Below are 16,793 nucleotides of genomic sequence, written 5' to 3'. Positions count from 1 at the left end.
ATTAGCTTCCTATTATCCTTTAGTTTCTCCTCTTCCCAACCTGCTATGTACATTTTCCTAAACTATTGTTTTCAAAACCTTTAATGACTCCACTTTATCACAGGATTAAATCTACCCCCTCAGCCTGCCTTTTGAGGTACTCCACACTGTGATTTCCATTCTGTGTCAGACCATGAAATACAATGGTTTCACAGTATAGACAGACAGACCTTAGGAATTTATAGCATAAACAAATGTGCCCTGGTATTGCTACTACAGAGCTGGGTAAATATTTCTGTTCAGGGCCAGTCAAATCATCCAGGTGAGGACATTTAAATGCCAAGTGTGCCTTTGTCTGCTCTAGGGTGTAGGGGCTGTAATATATTTTTCATAAAAAATAGATAGTGGGCCTGAATTATTCTAGATTTATTCAAGCTCCAATATACCAAACCTAGAGCTAGCTGCTATTTTATTGCTCCTAATAGAGTAAAATTACTGATTAGAGTTGGTTGATTACTTTGGTTTGCCTCTGTAATACTTATTAAAATAGGACACAATACTTGTTACGCATTTAGGTAGAATATTTGAAAACTTGTCTTAAAAGAAACTTTATATAGTTGAGAAATATTCATTTCACATAGCTAATATCCGATTTATAAACATTCTTATTTATTCATAAAAGCAACTATTCAAGGACATTAGTTCCAGTTACTAATTTTTTGTAATCAGGCTTACACTGATTTAGGTAACTTTTATACTGAATTAGGTTAACTTCATGGAGGTCTACCTGAAAACTGAGTCTAGGCAGCAGGAATTAACCTGTTAGTCTCATCCTGTCTGACATCACGGGGAGGCAGAAGCTGAAGTGCAGGTGGAGATGGACAAGGAGAGCCGGGAGGTGGGGGGAGGCCTGCGCGGCTGCTGCTCTTACCTTCAGCAGCTTCATCAGCCCTTCCAGCTGCAGCATCAGCTCCCGCCTGCTCTCCTGCAGCGCTGACATCCTCTGCTCCAGTTCATCTTTCCTCTGCCTGTCGGAGAGGAAAAGCTCATGAGGAATGCAGAGATGGAAGGGCAGTTAGATCACAAAAAGACACTGTAATTTAAAAATATTAAAAATTGTAATGTGTCTACTGAACAAATATAAAAGAAAATGAAGATAAAATGATCCTCAAAGAAGAGTCGAAGGCCAGGTGAAATGGGTTTTAGACCTGATTCTGCTACTTAGCAGTGTATGAGAGGCTGAGCAAATCATTTAAGTTCTGATACTGGATATATAAAATGGTGATAATATCTGTTTTGCCCACTTTTCTTTACTGCTGTGAGAACAGTATGCAAAAATGCTTTGGAGGGCTTCCCTGGTGGCGCAGTGGTTAAGAATCCGCCTGCCAATGCAGGGCACACGGGTTCGAGCCCTGGTCCGGGAAGGTTCCACATGCCGCGGAGCAACTAAGCCTGTGCGCCACAACTAATGAGCCTGCGCTCTAGAGCCTGCGAGCCACAACTACTGAGCCCGCGTGTTGCAACTACTGAAGCCCGCGCGCCTAGAGCCCGTGCTCTGCAACAAGAGAAGCCACTGCAACGAGAAGCCCGTGCACCGGAACGAAGAGTAGCCCCCACTCGCCGGAACTAGAGAAAGCCCATGTGCAGCAACGAAGACCCAATGCAGCCAAAAATAAATAAATAAATTTATTTTTTAAAAAAATGCTTTGGAAAGTATACATTGCCGTAGAGTGAAAAAGTACTGTTAATATTATTAAAGTGATTTTAAAAATTCTTTAGGAAGCCAAATGCCTCACATATACATAAAACTAGTCCAAATTTAAGTTAATAGTGGAGAAAAATGTATGAAAACTGCTCAGGGAAGACAGGGTTCAGGAGTCAGTGCTTCCAGAACCACACATCAGGTTCAAAAAGTATGACAGACATCAGGATGACTCTGTGTCTAAGAGAATTCTGAGGACAGATTTCTGTTTCCCTGAGGACAGATTTCATGTCATCAAGTCTAGCTCAATCTGTCCAAAACCAAACTTGAGACTTTCCTCCCTAAATGGTTCTCTTCTCAATTTCCCTCTCTCGCCTACTTTTTCTTCTATCTGTCATGGCTGAAAAACTCAGTCCTCTGATACTTTCCTGTTCATTTCCTATATTCAATCAGTCACCCAATTCAGATGATTCTTGGAAATCACATGTCTATCTTTCTATTCCCACAGGTTAAATAAAAGATAGTATTAATTTTAGTGACACCTATTTCCTTTGTTTTTCAACATGGTTGTTAGAAAATTTTTGGTACATATATGGCTTACATTATATTTCTATCAGAGAGTGCTGCTCCAGACCCTACCTACATTCCTACCCTTAGTTCCTTACTTCCCTTTCCCTTCCATGTCTGGACCTCCAGCCATGGTTCACTTTTCCCTAAGCAGACTGCATCATTTTACAAGTGAGTATTCCCCTACTCTCCTCCAAATGTTATTCACTCCTTAGTGTCCATCCCAAACGTCACTCTTTCCAGGAAGCTATTCCTGATTACTTCAGTAGGTATAGGATCCTGCTTATTTAATCACATAGCAATTGGTGCTTCTCTGTGGCACTTAATTTATTTTACCTTGTATTGCTGTCACTCCTACCATGATGCAAAATCCTTGAGGTCAGGGGATGACCTTACTCATCTTTGCATATATTTAATGATTAAGAGAATATCACGCATCCAGTGTGGACTCAATTAACATCTAGTGAACTTAATGAAATCATTATTTGAAGCCCTCCAAGGATTTCCAATGACCTATCACTTAAGGCTCTCAGAATCTGGTCTCAATTATCCAACTAATTTTATCTCCCATCATTGGCACTCTGAAGATTAATTCACTGGATGATTGAAAACAAATTCTTAGCTCCAAGACTCCTTCCCCTGTCTGAAATGTGTCATACTTATTGGGGGATCTTGCTGAACCCCAACTCTGCTTCTAATCTTAAATGTTTTGTCCCACACGCCATTCAAACCACACCTACCTTTCATGGTCCAGCCCAAATTCCAGCACTTCCAAGGGTCAAATTGCTTCTAGCCTGTGTGTGTGTGTGTCTTTCCCTACTCACATTTCTTCTAATATCCATACTATTTATTAACATTGTACAATATTATTTAACTGACTAGCAAATTATTTTAAGTTTTGTTTCCAAAACTAGATTATAAATTTTTAAGATAGAATCATTGTCTTCTCGTCTTCATACTCCCTAAATTTCCAGTGCAGGTATAAACTCAGTAAGGAGGAGTTGACTCATTCAACTTTCTAGAAAGCCTTTCTTCCTCGAACCCCCAAGCCTGGATGCAGTACTCTTTCTTTGTGCTGTGCATGATCAAATAATTATAATATGTGGCAAAAATGAATGAACTACAGCTACATGCAACAACATGGAAGGCTCCTAAAGAGTAATATTAAGGGGGAAAAATGTCCCAGAAGACTGCATGGAATACCATTTCTATAAAGCTCAAAAAACAAAAAGCAAAATTAGACACTTTATCACGTGGGCATACACACATACTTGACAATATTGTTTTAAAAAGCAAGGGAATCGGGACTTCCCTGGTGGCACAGTGGTTAAGACTCCAAGCTTCCAATGCAGGGGGCCTGGGTTCGATCCCTGGCCAGGGAACTAGATCCCACATGCGTGCCGCAACTAAGACCCGGTGCAACCAAATAAATAAATATTAAAAAAAAAAAAAAAAGCAAGGGAATGATAAACCAAATTCTGGAGAGAGGTTAGCTCTGTGGGGAAGGCAGAAGCAAGGAAGTGGAATAAGGGGGGCACTTTTCCAGATGACATGGCTTTAGCTATATATGAATTCTCAAGTAGGACGTGAGTTCCTGGGTGTTCATTTTATCATTATGCTTCATATCTCACACATTTGTCATAAATTATTATAATAACAAATATACCGTTAAAAATAATGAAGGGGGAAAAGACAATCTTGGTGTTCAGGATTCATAACCACTAACCCTAAGGATGAAATTCTCTACCTTGTTTTATTATACTAGCTGGGTATTGGCAGTTCCTGGATTCATGTATATTCATTAAAACCAGAAGGATGTCAGAACCTACAAATGAATCTTGCCCTTTATGTGTCTTGTGATAAACAAAAGTTCGTATATTAACATCGATGAATATACCAACTTCTTTCATGGCTAGTAATTCTGAGAAATTATTTTCTATTCCAAATCCCTAAAGAAACTCTCCTACGTTTTCTTCTAGAAGTTTTAACATTTTTGTCTCCATGTTTAATCCACCTGGTGGTGTTTCTGTATATAGTGTGAGGAAGAGAGCCAATGTGTTTGTCCTTATGCATGACCAATTGATCCAGCAAACTTATTAAATAGTCCCTCTTTTTTCAGTGGTATACAGCTGCTTTTGAGATTAAATACTTTCTGATTTCTCAGGATTTAGACCCTCCTTGGATTTAGATTAAATTCCTGTTTCTTACTGCCTTATGTCACAGCGCTGGATTCAGCCCTTTGCCTACTGAATCTACAGTTTTTTCAGATCCCTCTAGCATAAAGAAGCCCTTTCAGCAATCCTAGTTCCAGCAATAGTTAAACTAAAGTATGACAGTTTTTTGCTTTTCTAGATACAAAATAGTCACTTGTGCCTGAGCTGAGGTGGGGAAAGAAAACAGTTGTATCTTACACTGATAGCTTAGAGTTATGCTCTACCTGAGTCAGCAGCTTTTGCTTTCCCATCCTCCCTAGTGTGACACCCAACATGTTGATATCTCCAATATGTGACAGTGGACCCAGAGCAACCAAAATCTCAGCCCAGTTTCTAATAAATTTAGAAACTAAAATGAATTTTTAGGAGAATGGGAATCTCTGTATCCCTAATGATTTTCATCTGCGTGGTTTAAATTCTTGATGAGTTATTTATTAATGACATAAATCTAAACAGAAGGACAGTTATAGAAAAACAGTAATCTCCATTCTGTAAGAGAAGAAATCATGGTTGGGAAGCTAAATGACCTAAGCCAAAGGAAGAACTAAGAAAGGACATTCGGCTCTGTAGAATCCCAGGTGACAGCACGTTAAAAATCAACTGCAGAATGTCAAATGTTACAACCTAAACAGAAAAAACCCACTATTTGGAAATCTAGAGGTCTGGTGAGAATCAAGTCACTCACTTAGTTTCCATAATGTCTTCACTTACAAAGAGTATACACACATCTTTCTAAGACCGATAGGAAATAAGACCCTAATAATTTTGCTCGGATCATGCTCACGTTATACTCTTCTGGAAGATGCCCTCATTCCCTCCAAAACAGCACCAAGTGGGAGCTGAAGTTGCTCTCTACCCCCATCCTGATCCTACGTCCTTAGTCTCTCGATCCTTGAGACAGTTTATACTTATGTTGAGGTGGAAGGTACCACAGCCACAGTGCAAGGGATTCCCACTTGGTTTCACATCTCAGAGGAGTTCCTGCAACGGAATCCTGCTCTGACTATGAAGTGCGGGAGAACATACTCAAAGGACACGGAGAGCCTTACTCCTGCCAGGAGTCTCTAAAGTCAGACTAATTTGCAAGATAAGAAGATTGAGTGCAGCACAATGGTCTTCCTAAAGCAATCACAAAAGTATAAACACTGCGACTGGTGTTTACCTAGTTCTGAAATGAAGGCAGGAGATCTCACAGTGATTAATAAAGGGACTCAAACATCTGAAGCAGTAACAGAATGAGTGGAATGCTTTAGCTGTTTGTTCTAACATGACTAGTTATACCGATAAACAGATTCTAACCCACTAGTTTGGTTTCCTGAGATATGAATTCCTACTGTAGCAGATTATAACTTGGGGACAGTGGTGCAGCTTCCCCACTTACCTCAGCAGCCGCAGCTCCGCCAGCAGTGTGGGGTTCTGCTGGGCCTTCTCTGGGGTGGGCTGGGAAGCCTGCTCATGCTCCAGACGGAGACGCTGAATCTCCTGCAGGATCTCTCTAGAGAGATGGATGAAAAAGAGATGGCCACGTGCGGCTTCACAGCTCGCGCCCTCTCTTTTTTTCCATTAGAAGTTTTTATTCTAGTCGTGCTGCCTCTACCAATCTTGTTCTGATCGTTTCTGAATGACCAAGATGTGAAATGGACACCGTCTTAAAATTGCTGCACTCGATATTTCCTCAATGAAACAATCCTTTGTGGTAGAAAAAGTCCTACAAACCCTCTTCTCAAGAACTTGAAACATTTCCACAGAAGAAAAATGACAACTATCAATAGAAGTGTCTGTTCCTGTCTGGGGGGCACTTGCAACCTTCTAATGCAAGTCCTGTGCTAACTCCCCTCAAATCTTCCTCTGTCTCCCTTCTTCTCCTGAACCCCACTCCCACCCCGAGATCTGATGGTTGCCACCTCCTCCACTGTGCCTGTTACATTATGACCAATCTCCTTGTCCTGGTTTCTGCTTTTTCAGTGCATGATGGTGTGTTGTCTGGTCGCCAAGCCTGTAAATGGCTTTTCAATGAGAGACCAGACAGTCGTGTGCTGCATCGTGGGCCAGGACAAGATGACAAGACAGAGCAAAGGCTCCTGGGAGCAGAGTGGAGAAAGGAATGGGAGGGGAACACACTGGTGGGTGGGAAAAAGAATCTACCTGAGAGCACCTGAGTGGGGTTTTGGACTACCAGAATGAACAGCATGCAGAGATATACAAATTAGTGTCCAGGGCATGTACTGGACTTGGGCTGGCCTATCTTCACTGAGGTGGGATCTTCCTTTGTGGTCAAAACTCATCTAGACTGCAAGGAAAATGAGAATCAGATACTCACGTGATAATCTTGGGCTTCAGAAACTGGCTCGACCTCTGCATTCTTACCTGTTTTTGTTTTCCAGTTCTGCAATAAGCTGTCTTTGTTGTTTGTTGGCATCAAAGTTAAAGCTCAAGTCGGTGGGAGGACGGGTCTAGAGTGAGGAAGAAGAAAGGTTTTTTTTTTTTTGATTCAAATATATCCAGAGGCCCAGATGGACTGTTGACTTTTTTTAAAACAGATTTTTGAGGTATAATTTACATACCATAAAATCCACCCATTTTAAGTGTACAGTTCAATGAGTCTTAGTATATTTAAACAGTTATGCAAACCAATCACCACAGTCCAGTTTTAGAACATCTTTCATCACCACAGAAAGTTCCCTCATGCCAGTTTGTAGTCAACTTCCACTCCCATCCCCAACCACAGGCAACCAGTGATCTGCTTTCTGTCTACAGTTTTGCCTTTTCTAGAAACTTCATATAAATGGAATCATACAACATGCAGTCTTTGGTTTCTGGCTTCCACTTAGCATGGTATTTCTGAGGTTCATCCATGTTGCTCCATGCATCAGGAGCTCCTTCCTTTTTATTGCTGAATAGTATTCCATTGTTTCCAGCTTTTGGTTATCACAAATGAAGCCGCTCTGAACTCTCATTTACAAATCTTGTGTTAATATATGTTTTCATCTGTCTTGGGTAAATCCCTAAGAGTGGAATTCCAGAGTTATATGGTAACTCTGTATTTAACATTTTGAGAAAGTGTCAAACTGTTTTCCGAAGTGGCTGAACCATTTTACCATCCCACCAACAATGAATGAGGGTTCCAATTTCTCCACATTCTCACCAATACTTGTCATTGTCTTTTTGGTTTTAACCATCCTAGTGGGCGTGAAGTACCTAATTGTGGGTTTTAAAAAAAATTGAGATATAATTTACATGCCTTAAAACCTACCCTTTTAAAGTATACAATTCAGTGGTTTTAAACTATATTTATGAGGTTGTGAGCCCATCATCACTATCTACTTGCAGGACATTTTCATCACCCTGAAAAGAAACCCACAGTCACTCCCCATTTCCCCTCCACCATCTTGTGACAACTTCTAATCTAATTTCTTTATCTATGGATTTGCCTATTCTGGACAGTTCATACCAATGGAGTCATGCAGTATGTGATCTTTTATGTATGGCTTCTTTGACTTGGCAAATGATTCCAAGGCTCATCCACGTTGTAGCATATATCAGTACTTCATTTCTCTTTATGGATGAATAATATTCCACCATATGGACATATCATATTTTGTTCATCCATTCAACAGCTGAGGGACATTTGGGTTCCCATTTTGGCGGGCTATTTTGCATAATGCTGCTATGTGCATTTGCGGACAAGTTTCTGTGTAGAGACATGCTTTCATTTTTCTTGGGTATATATCTAAGAGTGGAACTGCTGGGTCATATAGTAACTGCCTTTTGGGCAACTGCTAAACAGTTTTCCTACATGGCTGTAGCAGTTTACATTCCCACTAGCAATATATGAGGGGTCCATTTTTTCCACTTTCTTGCCAACCTTTGTTATAGCCCATTTTTTTGATCACAGTAATCCTAGTGAGTATAAAATGGTATCTCGTGATTTTGGTTTGTATTCACCTAATGACTAATATGTTGAGCATACTTTCATGTGCTTATTGGCCATCTATATATCTTCTTTGGAGGAGTCATTATGGTTTCGATTTGCATATTCACTACTGGGTCTGACCCTTGTACCTCCTTTAAGAATATGGAAGCGAATCAACACAAAATAGGAAAATGGATGACTAGGTGACATTTCCCTTTTATTGATTAACCAGAGTGGAAGCTGTTAATGAAGGCTCTGGTATAGTTACGCTTCACTCCAGGTATTCTTGGTTCTTCCCAAAACATGATCTATGATGAAGCAGAAACCTTGTTTCCTGTCTAGAGTTTAAAGATGCAATAAGTAATTCTTTTCATGTGAAATTTCCTAAATAAACAGGGGCAAAATAGCATAGCAAATCTGGGTGGGAGCCTTTTTATCAAATTACCAAGCAATTTCCTTCTTTAAAAGGAAGAAAACTGATCTTTCTTCCTCCAGAGAAGAGTGGGCCAGCAGTCAACTGAGCAAGTTCTCTATATATTCTATTCAGAGTCTTGTGAGAGCCTGAGTTGAACCTCAGAAAAATGGCTTGCCTCAGAGTAAAACTGCTACGAATAATAGGTTTACAATTCCTGAAGACTAGAGTTAAAACTAATGGCTCCTTATGAGAGTGGGACCAGGGAAAATTATGGATGAGGAAATGAGCTCTGAAAGGAATTTGTTTCATATAATGACAAAAACCCAAAAACCCTACAGTATTTCACTGGAAATTTCTAAAGAATCCTTTTAGTTTTGAGTGTCTGACTGCAATGCTGAAGCATCTTTCAAAGAGGAAGTTAACATAGGCATCAAGAATTATTATCAACAGTGATTCCTAACCAGGAAAGACTCTTCGGCACCAAGAAGCATTGTTACTCAAATATAAAGAAGTAGGGGCGGGAGAAGATTCAAACCCTTAGTCAGCAGTCCCCCCTGGAGCAGCCTGCACCCTAGCTCCTCCACCTGGACGTAACAACAGGGAGCCCCCAGTGGACAGCTGAATGATGGCTTATTTCACCCAGACAAATGTCAAACACAGTTGAGTGTACACTAAACAACAGAGAAATGTAGGATTTTATTTATTGGCTATCGTAGACACCACAGTACTCCTTGAAAAAAAAACAAAACAAAAAAAGCCAGGTATCCCTTCCTAAAATGCCCCCAGGACACTGAAGGGAAAAAGAGGGAACAGTTAGTTTATAAAGACATAGATTACTTTAGCCAGAAGATCCCTAAAGATGATTTCTTTCAAAAATTAAATAGTTCATTCATTCATTTATCCAACAAATATTTCCTGAGCACTTAGTATGTGTTAGATACTATTCCAGAAACTAGGATGCATTAGTGAATAAAATACAACCTCTATCCTCATGTACCTTACATTACATTGGGAGAGAATGATAAACAAATAAATAAATAAATATATATACATATGTAGGTGATATATATATATATATATATGGCATCAATAGTGATAAATTTGATGAAGAAATATAGGGTAATGACACAGAATAAACTGAGACAGAAGATTTTTTAAATGAGGTAGTTATGAAAGACTCAATGAACTTAGGAAGCAAACCAGGTGAAGGTCTGGGGGTTGGGAGGGTCGGGCTTGCTGGGCAGAAAGAAGGGCAAAGGCCCACAAGTGCTCCAGGTTAGTGTGTTCTGGTCAGTACTGATGGAGTGGCGTGAGCTATGAGGCAGGGATAGGTGATAAACTGGGAGGGCCCAGATCATGAAGGACCTTTTCATTATGCAGTGGAGTTTCCATTCCATTCCAAATGTGGTGTGAAGCCACTGTAGGATTCTGAACAGGGAAACATGGAATCAATTCCAAATACTCTGCCCTCAAGGAGGTGGAGCCTAACTCCCTGTTCCTTAAGCGTGGCCTGTCCATAGTGACCTCCTGCCAAAGAGGACAGTGTGGAAAGGGGACAAAAGAGTAACTTTATGTCGGAGAAACCTGAAAAAAGCTTCCTCAGCCAGGTGATCAAGGTCAACATCAACAGTGATAAGTTACGTTGATATTATTTATGTATGATGTGACGTGAGGAAAATAGCACTTATCTCTTCCTCCCCAAAACCCATAATCCCAGTCTAATCATGAGAAAAACAGACAAATCCCCATTAAGGGACATTCCTCAAAACTGTCAAGGTCATCAAAAACAAGGAAAGTCAGTAATAAGCTATAATGGAAAATAATCCTATATATCATATAGGATTATCATATATGTTATCATATAGGATATAACTATATATATAGTTGAATCATTTTGCTGTACACCTGAAACTAACACAATATTGTAAATCAACTATGTTTCAATAAATAAAAAACAAACAAAAAAACAAGGAAAGTCAGAGAAGCTGTCACAGACCAGAGGAGCCTAAGGAGATAATGACAGTTAAATGTAATGTGGTATCTCGGATGGAACCCCAGAACAGAGAAAAGACATTAGGTAAAAACTAACAAAATCTGAATAAAGCATGGACGTTAGTTAATAATAATGTGTTGATGTTGGCTCATTAATTGCAACAAACATGCTATACTAAGGTAAAATGTTAATAATAGGGGAAACAGAACATGGGTTATATGGCAACTCCCTGTACTAGCTTAATAATTTTTCTGTAAATCTAAAATTGTTCTATAATGAAGCTTATTAAAAACAAACAAACACTGCTTTGGCTACTAAGTGGAGGATTTACTGTAGCGGGATAAGAATGGAAGTAGGTGGACCACTTAAGAATCCAAGGGTTTGCTACTTAGTCGCATGTAAACTTGTTACTTTATTTTACTATATACCTTTATTTTCTTGTCTGTAAAATGGGAATATTTATGGAAAGAGATGTGAAGAGGATCCCTTCCTCTGTTACACTAGTATTCTCTTAGGTTTAGGTAATCTCACAGAGCTGCATCATCTTTAATGAGATAGAGACACATCTCAAAAATACAGGATAAGGAACAAGACCCCACTGAGCAAAACTGGGCAAATATGAAACCAAGGAAAGCCAACATAGTCAGCAAACTGTAAACTGCTGGTATGCATTTCTGGAGCCTCCTAAAAAGAGACTGGAAGTTTCCCATCTGGATGAACTTGGCAGGATGAGTTCCACAGAGATGTGCCTGATATCAACCAGACTTTCACTGCATCCCAAGGGCAGCCTTCCCATCATCCCAACCTCGCTTAGACTAACTGGAGGGCTATGGATTATTAATACCTCTCTCTTGCTCTCAAAAATCCAGTAATGTTTTTTAGGAGCGTGGTTCCCAAGCTAGCTGTAAATCAAAAGACTGAAAGTTTTCTTTTTTTTTTTTTAAACTAAAATCAATGGACCCTACTAAACCCAGAGATTCTGATTCAGTAGGTCTAAGGCAAGGCCAAGAATCTACATATATTTTAAGTGTTGTACGAAAGATTAGACTATGTAGGCAGGTTTGACAATGACTATTTTATAGGGGTTTTAAGTCATTGAATGTGTGCAAAACATCACATGAAAATACTCTTGATCTTTAATTCTAAGAAGCAGTAAGGACATTTCTGGAATGGTGCATGGGTGGAGCAGCTGACAGGATGATGAGGCTGTGAAGTCCGGGACTGGGCTACATGAAAAAAAAATCTCAAAAACGTGTAAATGTTAGGTAGCATGACAATGGACAATGGTTTCCCTTTCCTTTCACCTTTCTTCCAAGTTTTCCATAATGAGTTTTTAATTTTTTCATAAAGAAAAAAAATTTTTTTAAATAAACAAAAACCACCTGACTACATCTAATGCTAGTGATGTTTGTGATGAAATTTAAGATTTGCTGTTATTACCATGATTTGCCACACACTGTATTTTTGTTGTTGTTGTTTTAAAATGGAATTTAGGCACTTCAGGAAAACAAATTAGCTCTCCTGGCTCATCTAAGCAACCTACAATTTCTCTATCTGAGGGTCAGCCTGAAGAGGTTCCAGTGGCCATGTCTGCCACCTGGGGAGACGTGAGGGTCTGATGCTGGAGCATTTCACAGGGTGTAATGCCGGCTGCTAAAATGATTTAATGGTCTTTCTTGTAGAAGGTTTTTGAAAAAAAAAAAAAATCAATACAAAGCCTATCTGGCAGGCTATAAATAAATTCTTTTGAGCACTACACCCACATTATGCAAAGCACTTGTATCAGTGAGAGATTAGCAGATTAGAAGTCTTCTGTTTAATAGAAATCTAGTTAAGAAGAGTCCTTCCTGAGAGACCCAATATTTATAAGATAACTACACTTAGGAAAATAAACTGAAGATGAAAGGGGCCATATCAGTATTTAGTCTCAAGACCATTCTAACAACTATTTTCACATGAATTAGAGAACTGGCATCAGAAACTATCAGGTGTAAACAGATTTATCTTGTTTGCAGTAAAGGAGTACTAGGATCTCCTTTTCAGGGTCAAACGGCTTTGGAGCTTTTATTTACAAATTTTAAAAAGTACTATGTAAAGTCAACAAGACTATATAATGGTATTACGTATACTTAATTTTAAAAATCCACCACAATGTTATTCCATTTCAAAAAATTTAATTAATGTTATTTATAAATTTTAATTTCTAAAATAACAAACATTTGTGACTGATTGAGGGCATGTGTAGGCTTTAACTAATTAATTAAATAAAACTAGTCTTTTTCCCAGACATTTTTTCCCCCTATTCTGTTCCATTTCACTAACCTTTAGAGTTGGAATGTTAGAGTCAGATGTATGACTTAGTATTAGATTCTCAAGGAAAAGATTTTGAAGACTAAACAAATCCAAAGGAATAAATTACATTTTGAGAGAGAAAGAAAGCAAAACTCTCTATTGGCAGGTTTCATAACTCTATTTCCCTGTGAGGAAGTAAACATAAACTAACGCTGTAGAATATTGTCCTGCGAGATCTTGGCCTGCCTGTCCTGTCTAATTTCACTCCAGAACAATACTGGACCCAATGGTTTGTGATTCTTATAACCTCTCTAAGAAATCTTCACCTGCCCCAAGGTCATAAAGATATTTTTCTGTTTTCTTTTAATAGCTTTATGGTTTTAACTTTTACATTTAAAGTTTATGATACATTTCAAATTGGTTTCTATGTATGGTGTGAGGTAGGGGTAGAGGTTCTTTCTTTTCATACAAACAGTTGTTCTTTCTTTTCATACAGATAAACAGTTGTTCCAGCAGCATTTGTTAAAAAGACTTTCCTTTCCCAATTGAATTGCTTTTGTGCCTCGTTGAAAGTCACTTGAACTTGTATGTGTGCATCTATTTTATGGATGATTTGCCTATCCTTTTGCCAATACCATACTTTCCTGATTACTGTGGCTTTAGAGTGAGTCTTTTTTAAAAAAAATATTTGTTTATTTATTTGGCTGCGCTGGGTCTTAGTTGTGGCACGTGGGATCTTTAGTTGTGGCATGTGGGATCTTTAGTTGTGGCATGTGGGCTCTTCTAGCGGGCTCTTAGTTACAGCATGTGGGATCTAGTTCCCTGACCAGGGATCAAACCCGGGCCCCCTGCATTGGGAGCGTGGAGTCTTAACTACTGGACCACCAGGGAAGTCCCTAGAGTAAGTCTTGATGTCAAGTAGGGTTGAATCCTCCAACTTTGCTCTTTTCTAAGACTGTTTTGGTTTTCTAAATATATTTGAAAATCAGTTGGCATTTTGATTGGTACTGAATTTATAGACCAATTTGGGAAAATATACCATTTTACTAATATTGAATCTTTTGAATATGGCTATACCTCTCCATTTATTAGGTTTTCTTTAATTTCTCTTAGCAATATTTTATAGTTTTCAGTCTTGAACATCTTTCATTAAATTTATCCATAAGTATTTGATGGTTTTTAATGTTACAGTAAATGTTATTTTTCCTAAATTTAATTCTTAATTGTTCACTGCTAGTAGATAGAAATACAATCAATTTTTAAATATTGACTTTGTATGCTGCAACACTGCTATAAAGTCATGTATCTGTTCTGGTAGTGTTCTTGTAGGACTTTCCTTAGGACTTCCTATATAGAATCAGGTCATCTGCAGATAATGACAGTTTCACATCTTCCTTTACAATATTTATGTCCCTTTTTTCTTGTCATGCTGCACTGACTGGGACCCCCAGGACAATTTTGAATAGAGGTGGTGGAAGTAGACATCTATGACTTGTTTGCAATATTAGGGGGAAATATTCCAAAATTTAACCTTTAAGTGTCATATAAGCTATAGGGTTTTTGTAGGTGTTCTTTACCAGGTTAAAGGAGTTTCTTCTACTCCTATAGTATTGAGAAGTTTTATCAAAAATGGGCATTGTATTTTGACAAACTTTTTCTGCATCTATTGAAATATTATAATTTTCTTCTTTAAATTGCTAATATGGTGAATTACATAGGCTGATTTTCACGTGTTAAATAAATTTGCATTCCTAGGATAAACCTCACTTGATCATGGAGTATTATCCTTTTTACAAATTGCTGGATTCAATTTGCTAATATTTTGTTAAGGATTTTTGCATCTGTGTTCATGATAGAACTTGGCCATCAACTTTCTTCTCTTGTAATGCCCTTGTATTATTTTGGTATCAGGTTATAGTGGCCTGATAAAATGACTTCTTTATCTATTTTCTGAAAGTTTGTGCCAGATTGTTATTTCTTCCTTAAACATATGATAGTATTCAACAATTAAGCCACCTGAGCTTAGAATTTTTATTTATTTATTTATTTATTCATTTATGGCTGCGTTGGGTCTTCGTTGCTGCACACGGGCTTTCTCTACTTGCGGCGAGCAGGGGCTACTCTTCATTGCAGTGCGCAGGCTTCTCATCGCAGAGGCTTCTCTTGTTGCAGAGCACGGGCTCTAGGCGTGCAAGCTTCAGTAGTTGTGGCACGTGGGCTCAGTATTTGTGGCTTGCAGGCTTTAGAGCGCAGGCTCAGTAGCTGTGGCACACGGGCTTAGTTGCTCCACGGCATGTGGGATCTTCCCGGACCAGGGCACGAACCCGTGTCCCCTTCATTGGCAGGCGAATTCTTAACCACTGTGCCATCAGGGAAGTCCCTGAGCTTAGAGTTTTTGAAGTTAATTATTAATTCAATTTCTTTAACAGATTTAGGACTATTTAGATTTTCTATTTATTCTTATGTAAGTTTTGTTAAATTGTATCTTTCAAGAAATTTGTCTATGTCAGCTAGGTTGTCAAACTTACTGGCAAAAAGTTGTTCATAATATTCTTATCATCCTTATAATGTTTATAGAATCTGTAGCATGTCCCTTATTTCATTCCTGATATTGGTAATTTGCATTTTTTTCTTCCTTCTTTTTTTTTTTAACTGAAGTATAGTTGATTTATAATATTGTGTTAGTTTCAGGTATACAGTATAGTGATTCAGGGTTTTTGCAGATTATATTCCATTATAGGTTATTACGAGATAATAGGTATAATTCCTTGTGCTATATAGTAAATCTTTGTTGCTTATCTATTTTATGTATAGTAGTTTGTATCTGTTAATCCCATATCCCTAATTTGTCCCTCCCTGCCTCCTTCTCCCCTTTGGTAACCACAAGTTTGATTTCTATGTCTGTGAGACTGTTTCTGTTTTTGTATATACATTGATTTGTATTATTTTTTAGATTCCACATATAAATGATATTGTATAGAATTTGTCTTTCTCTGTCTGACTTATTTCACTAAGCATAATATTCTCTAGGTCCACCCATGTTGCTGCAAATGGCAATATATTTTAATTTATTTATCTATTTATTTACTTATTTATTTATGGCTGCATGGGGTCTTCGTTGCTATGCGCGGGCTTTTCTTTCTCTAGTTGTGGCGAGCAGGGGCTACTCTTCATTGTGGTGCGTTGGTTTCTCATTGCGGCGGCTTCTCTTGTTGCGGAGCACAGGCTCTAGGTGCACGGGCTTCAGTAGTTGTGGCACATGGGCTCAGTAGTTGTGATGTGTGGGCTTAGTTGCTCCACGGCATGTGGAATCTTCCTGGACCATGGATTGAACCTGTGTGCCCTGCATTGGCAGGCAGATTCTTAACCACTGTGCTACCAGGGAAGTCCCACAAATGGCAATATTTTATTCTTTTGTATGGCTGAGTAATATTCCTGTGTGTGTGTGTGTGTGTGTGTGTGTGCACGCGCACATCTCTCACATCTTCTTAATCCTATCATCTGTTGATGGGTACTCGGGTTGCTTCCATGGCTTGCTTATTGTAAATAGTGCTGCTATGAACACTGGGGTGCATGTATCTTTTCGAATTAGTGTTTTCATTTTTTCCAGATATACACCCAGGAGTGGAATTGCCGATCGCATAGTAGTTCTATCTTTAGTTTTTCAAGGAACCTCCATACTGTTTCCTATAGTGGCTGGACCAATTTACATTCCCACC

The 16,793-nt window shown here is 38.7% G+C and overlaps 1 protein-coding gene across 31 annotated transcripts in view; it reads right to left on the bottom strand.

Annotated features, from left to right (window-relative positions):
- DTNB (dystrobrevin beta) overlaps positions 1-16,793 on the bottom strand; it is a 248,628-nt gene that overhangs the window by 36,767 nt on the left and 195,068 nt on the right. For all 31 annotated transcript variants that reach the window (XR_014254248.1, XR_014254249.1, XR_014254250.1 and 28 more), the window contains 3 exons: positions 6,829-6,914; positions 5,843-5,956; positions 911-1,007 (listed from right to left, as the gene is read on the bottom strand). Coding sequence is in view for 20 of the 31 variants with exons in the window: in XM_082427562.1 (XP_082283688.1) it covers positions 911-1,007; positions 5,843-5,956; positions 6,829-6,914 (297 nt within the window). In the remaining 11 variants the exon portion in view is untranslated. The remainder of the gene's footprint in view (positions 1-910; positions 1,008-5,842; positions 5,957-6,828; positions 6,915-16,793) is intronic.

Source organism: Balaenoptera physalus, assembly GCF_965194825.1.
Source record: "Balaenoptera physalus genome assembly, chromosome: 15".
In the NCBI taxonomy this organism is placed as follows: Eukaryota; Metazoa; Chordata; class Mammalia; order Artiodactyla; family Balaenopteridae; genus Balaenoptera; species Balaenoptera physalus.
Note: the sequence above shows the minus strand (reverse complement) of the source record. Positions and strands in the feature narration are given on the sequence as shown.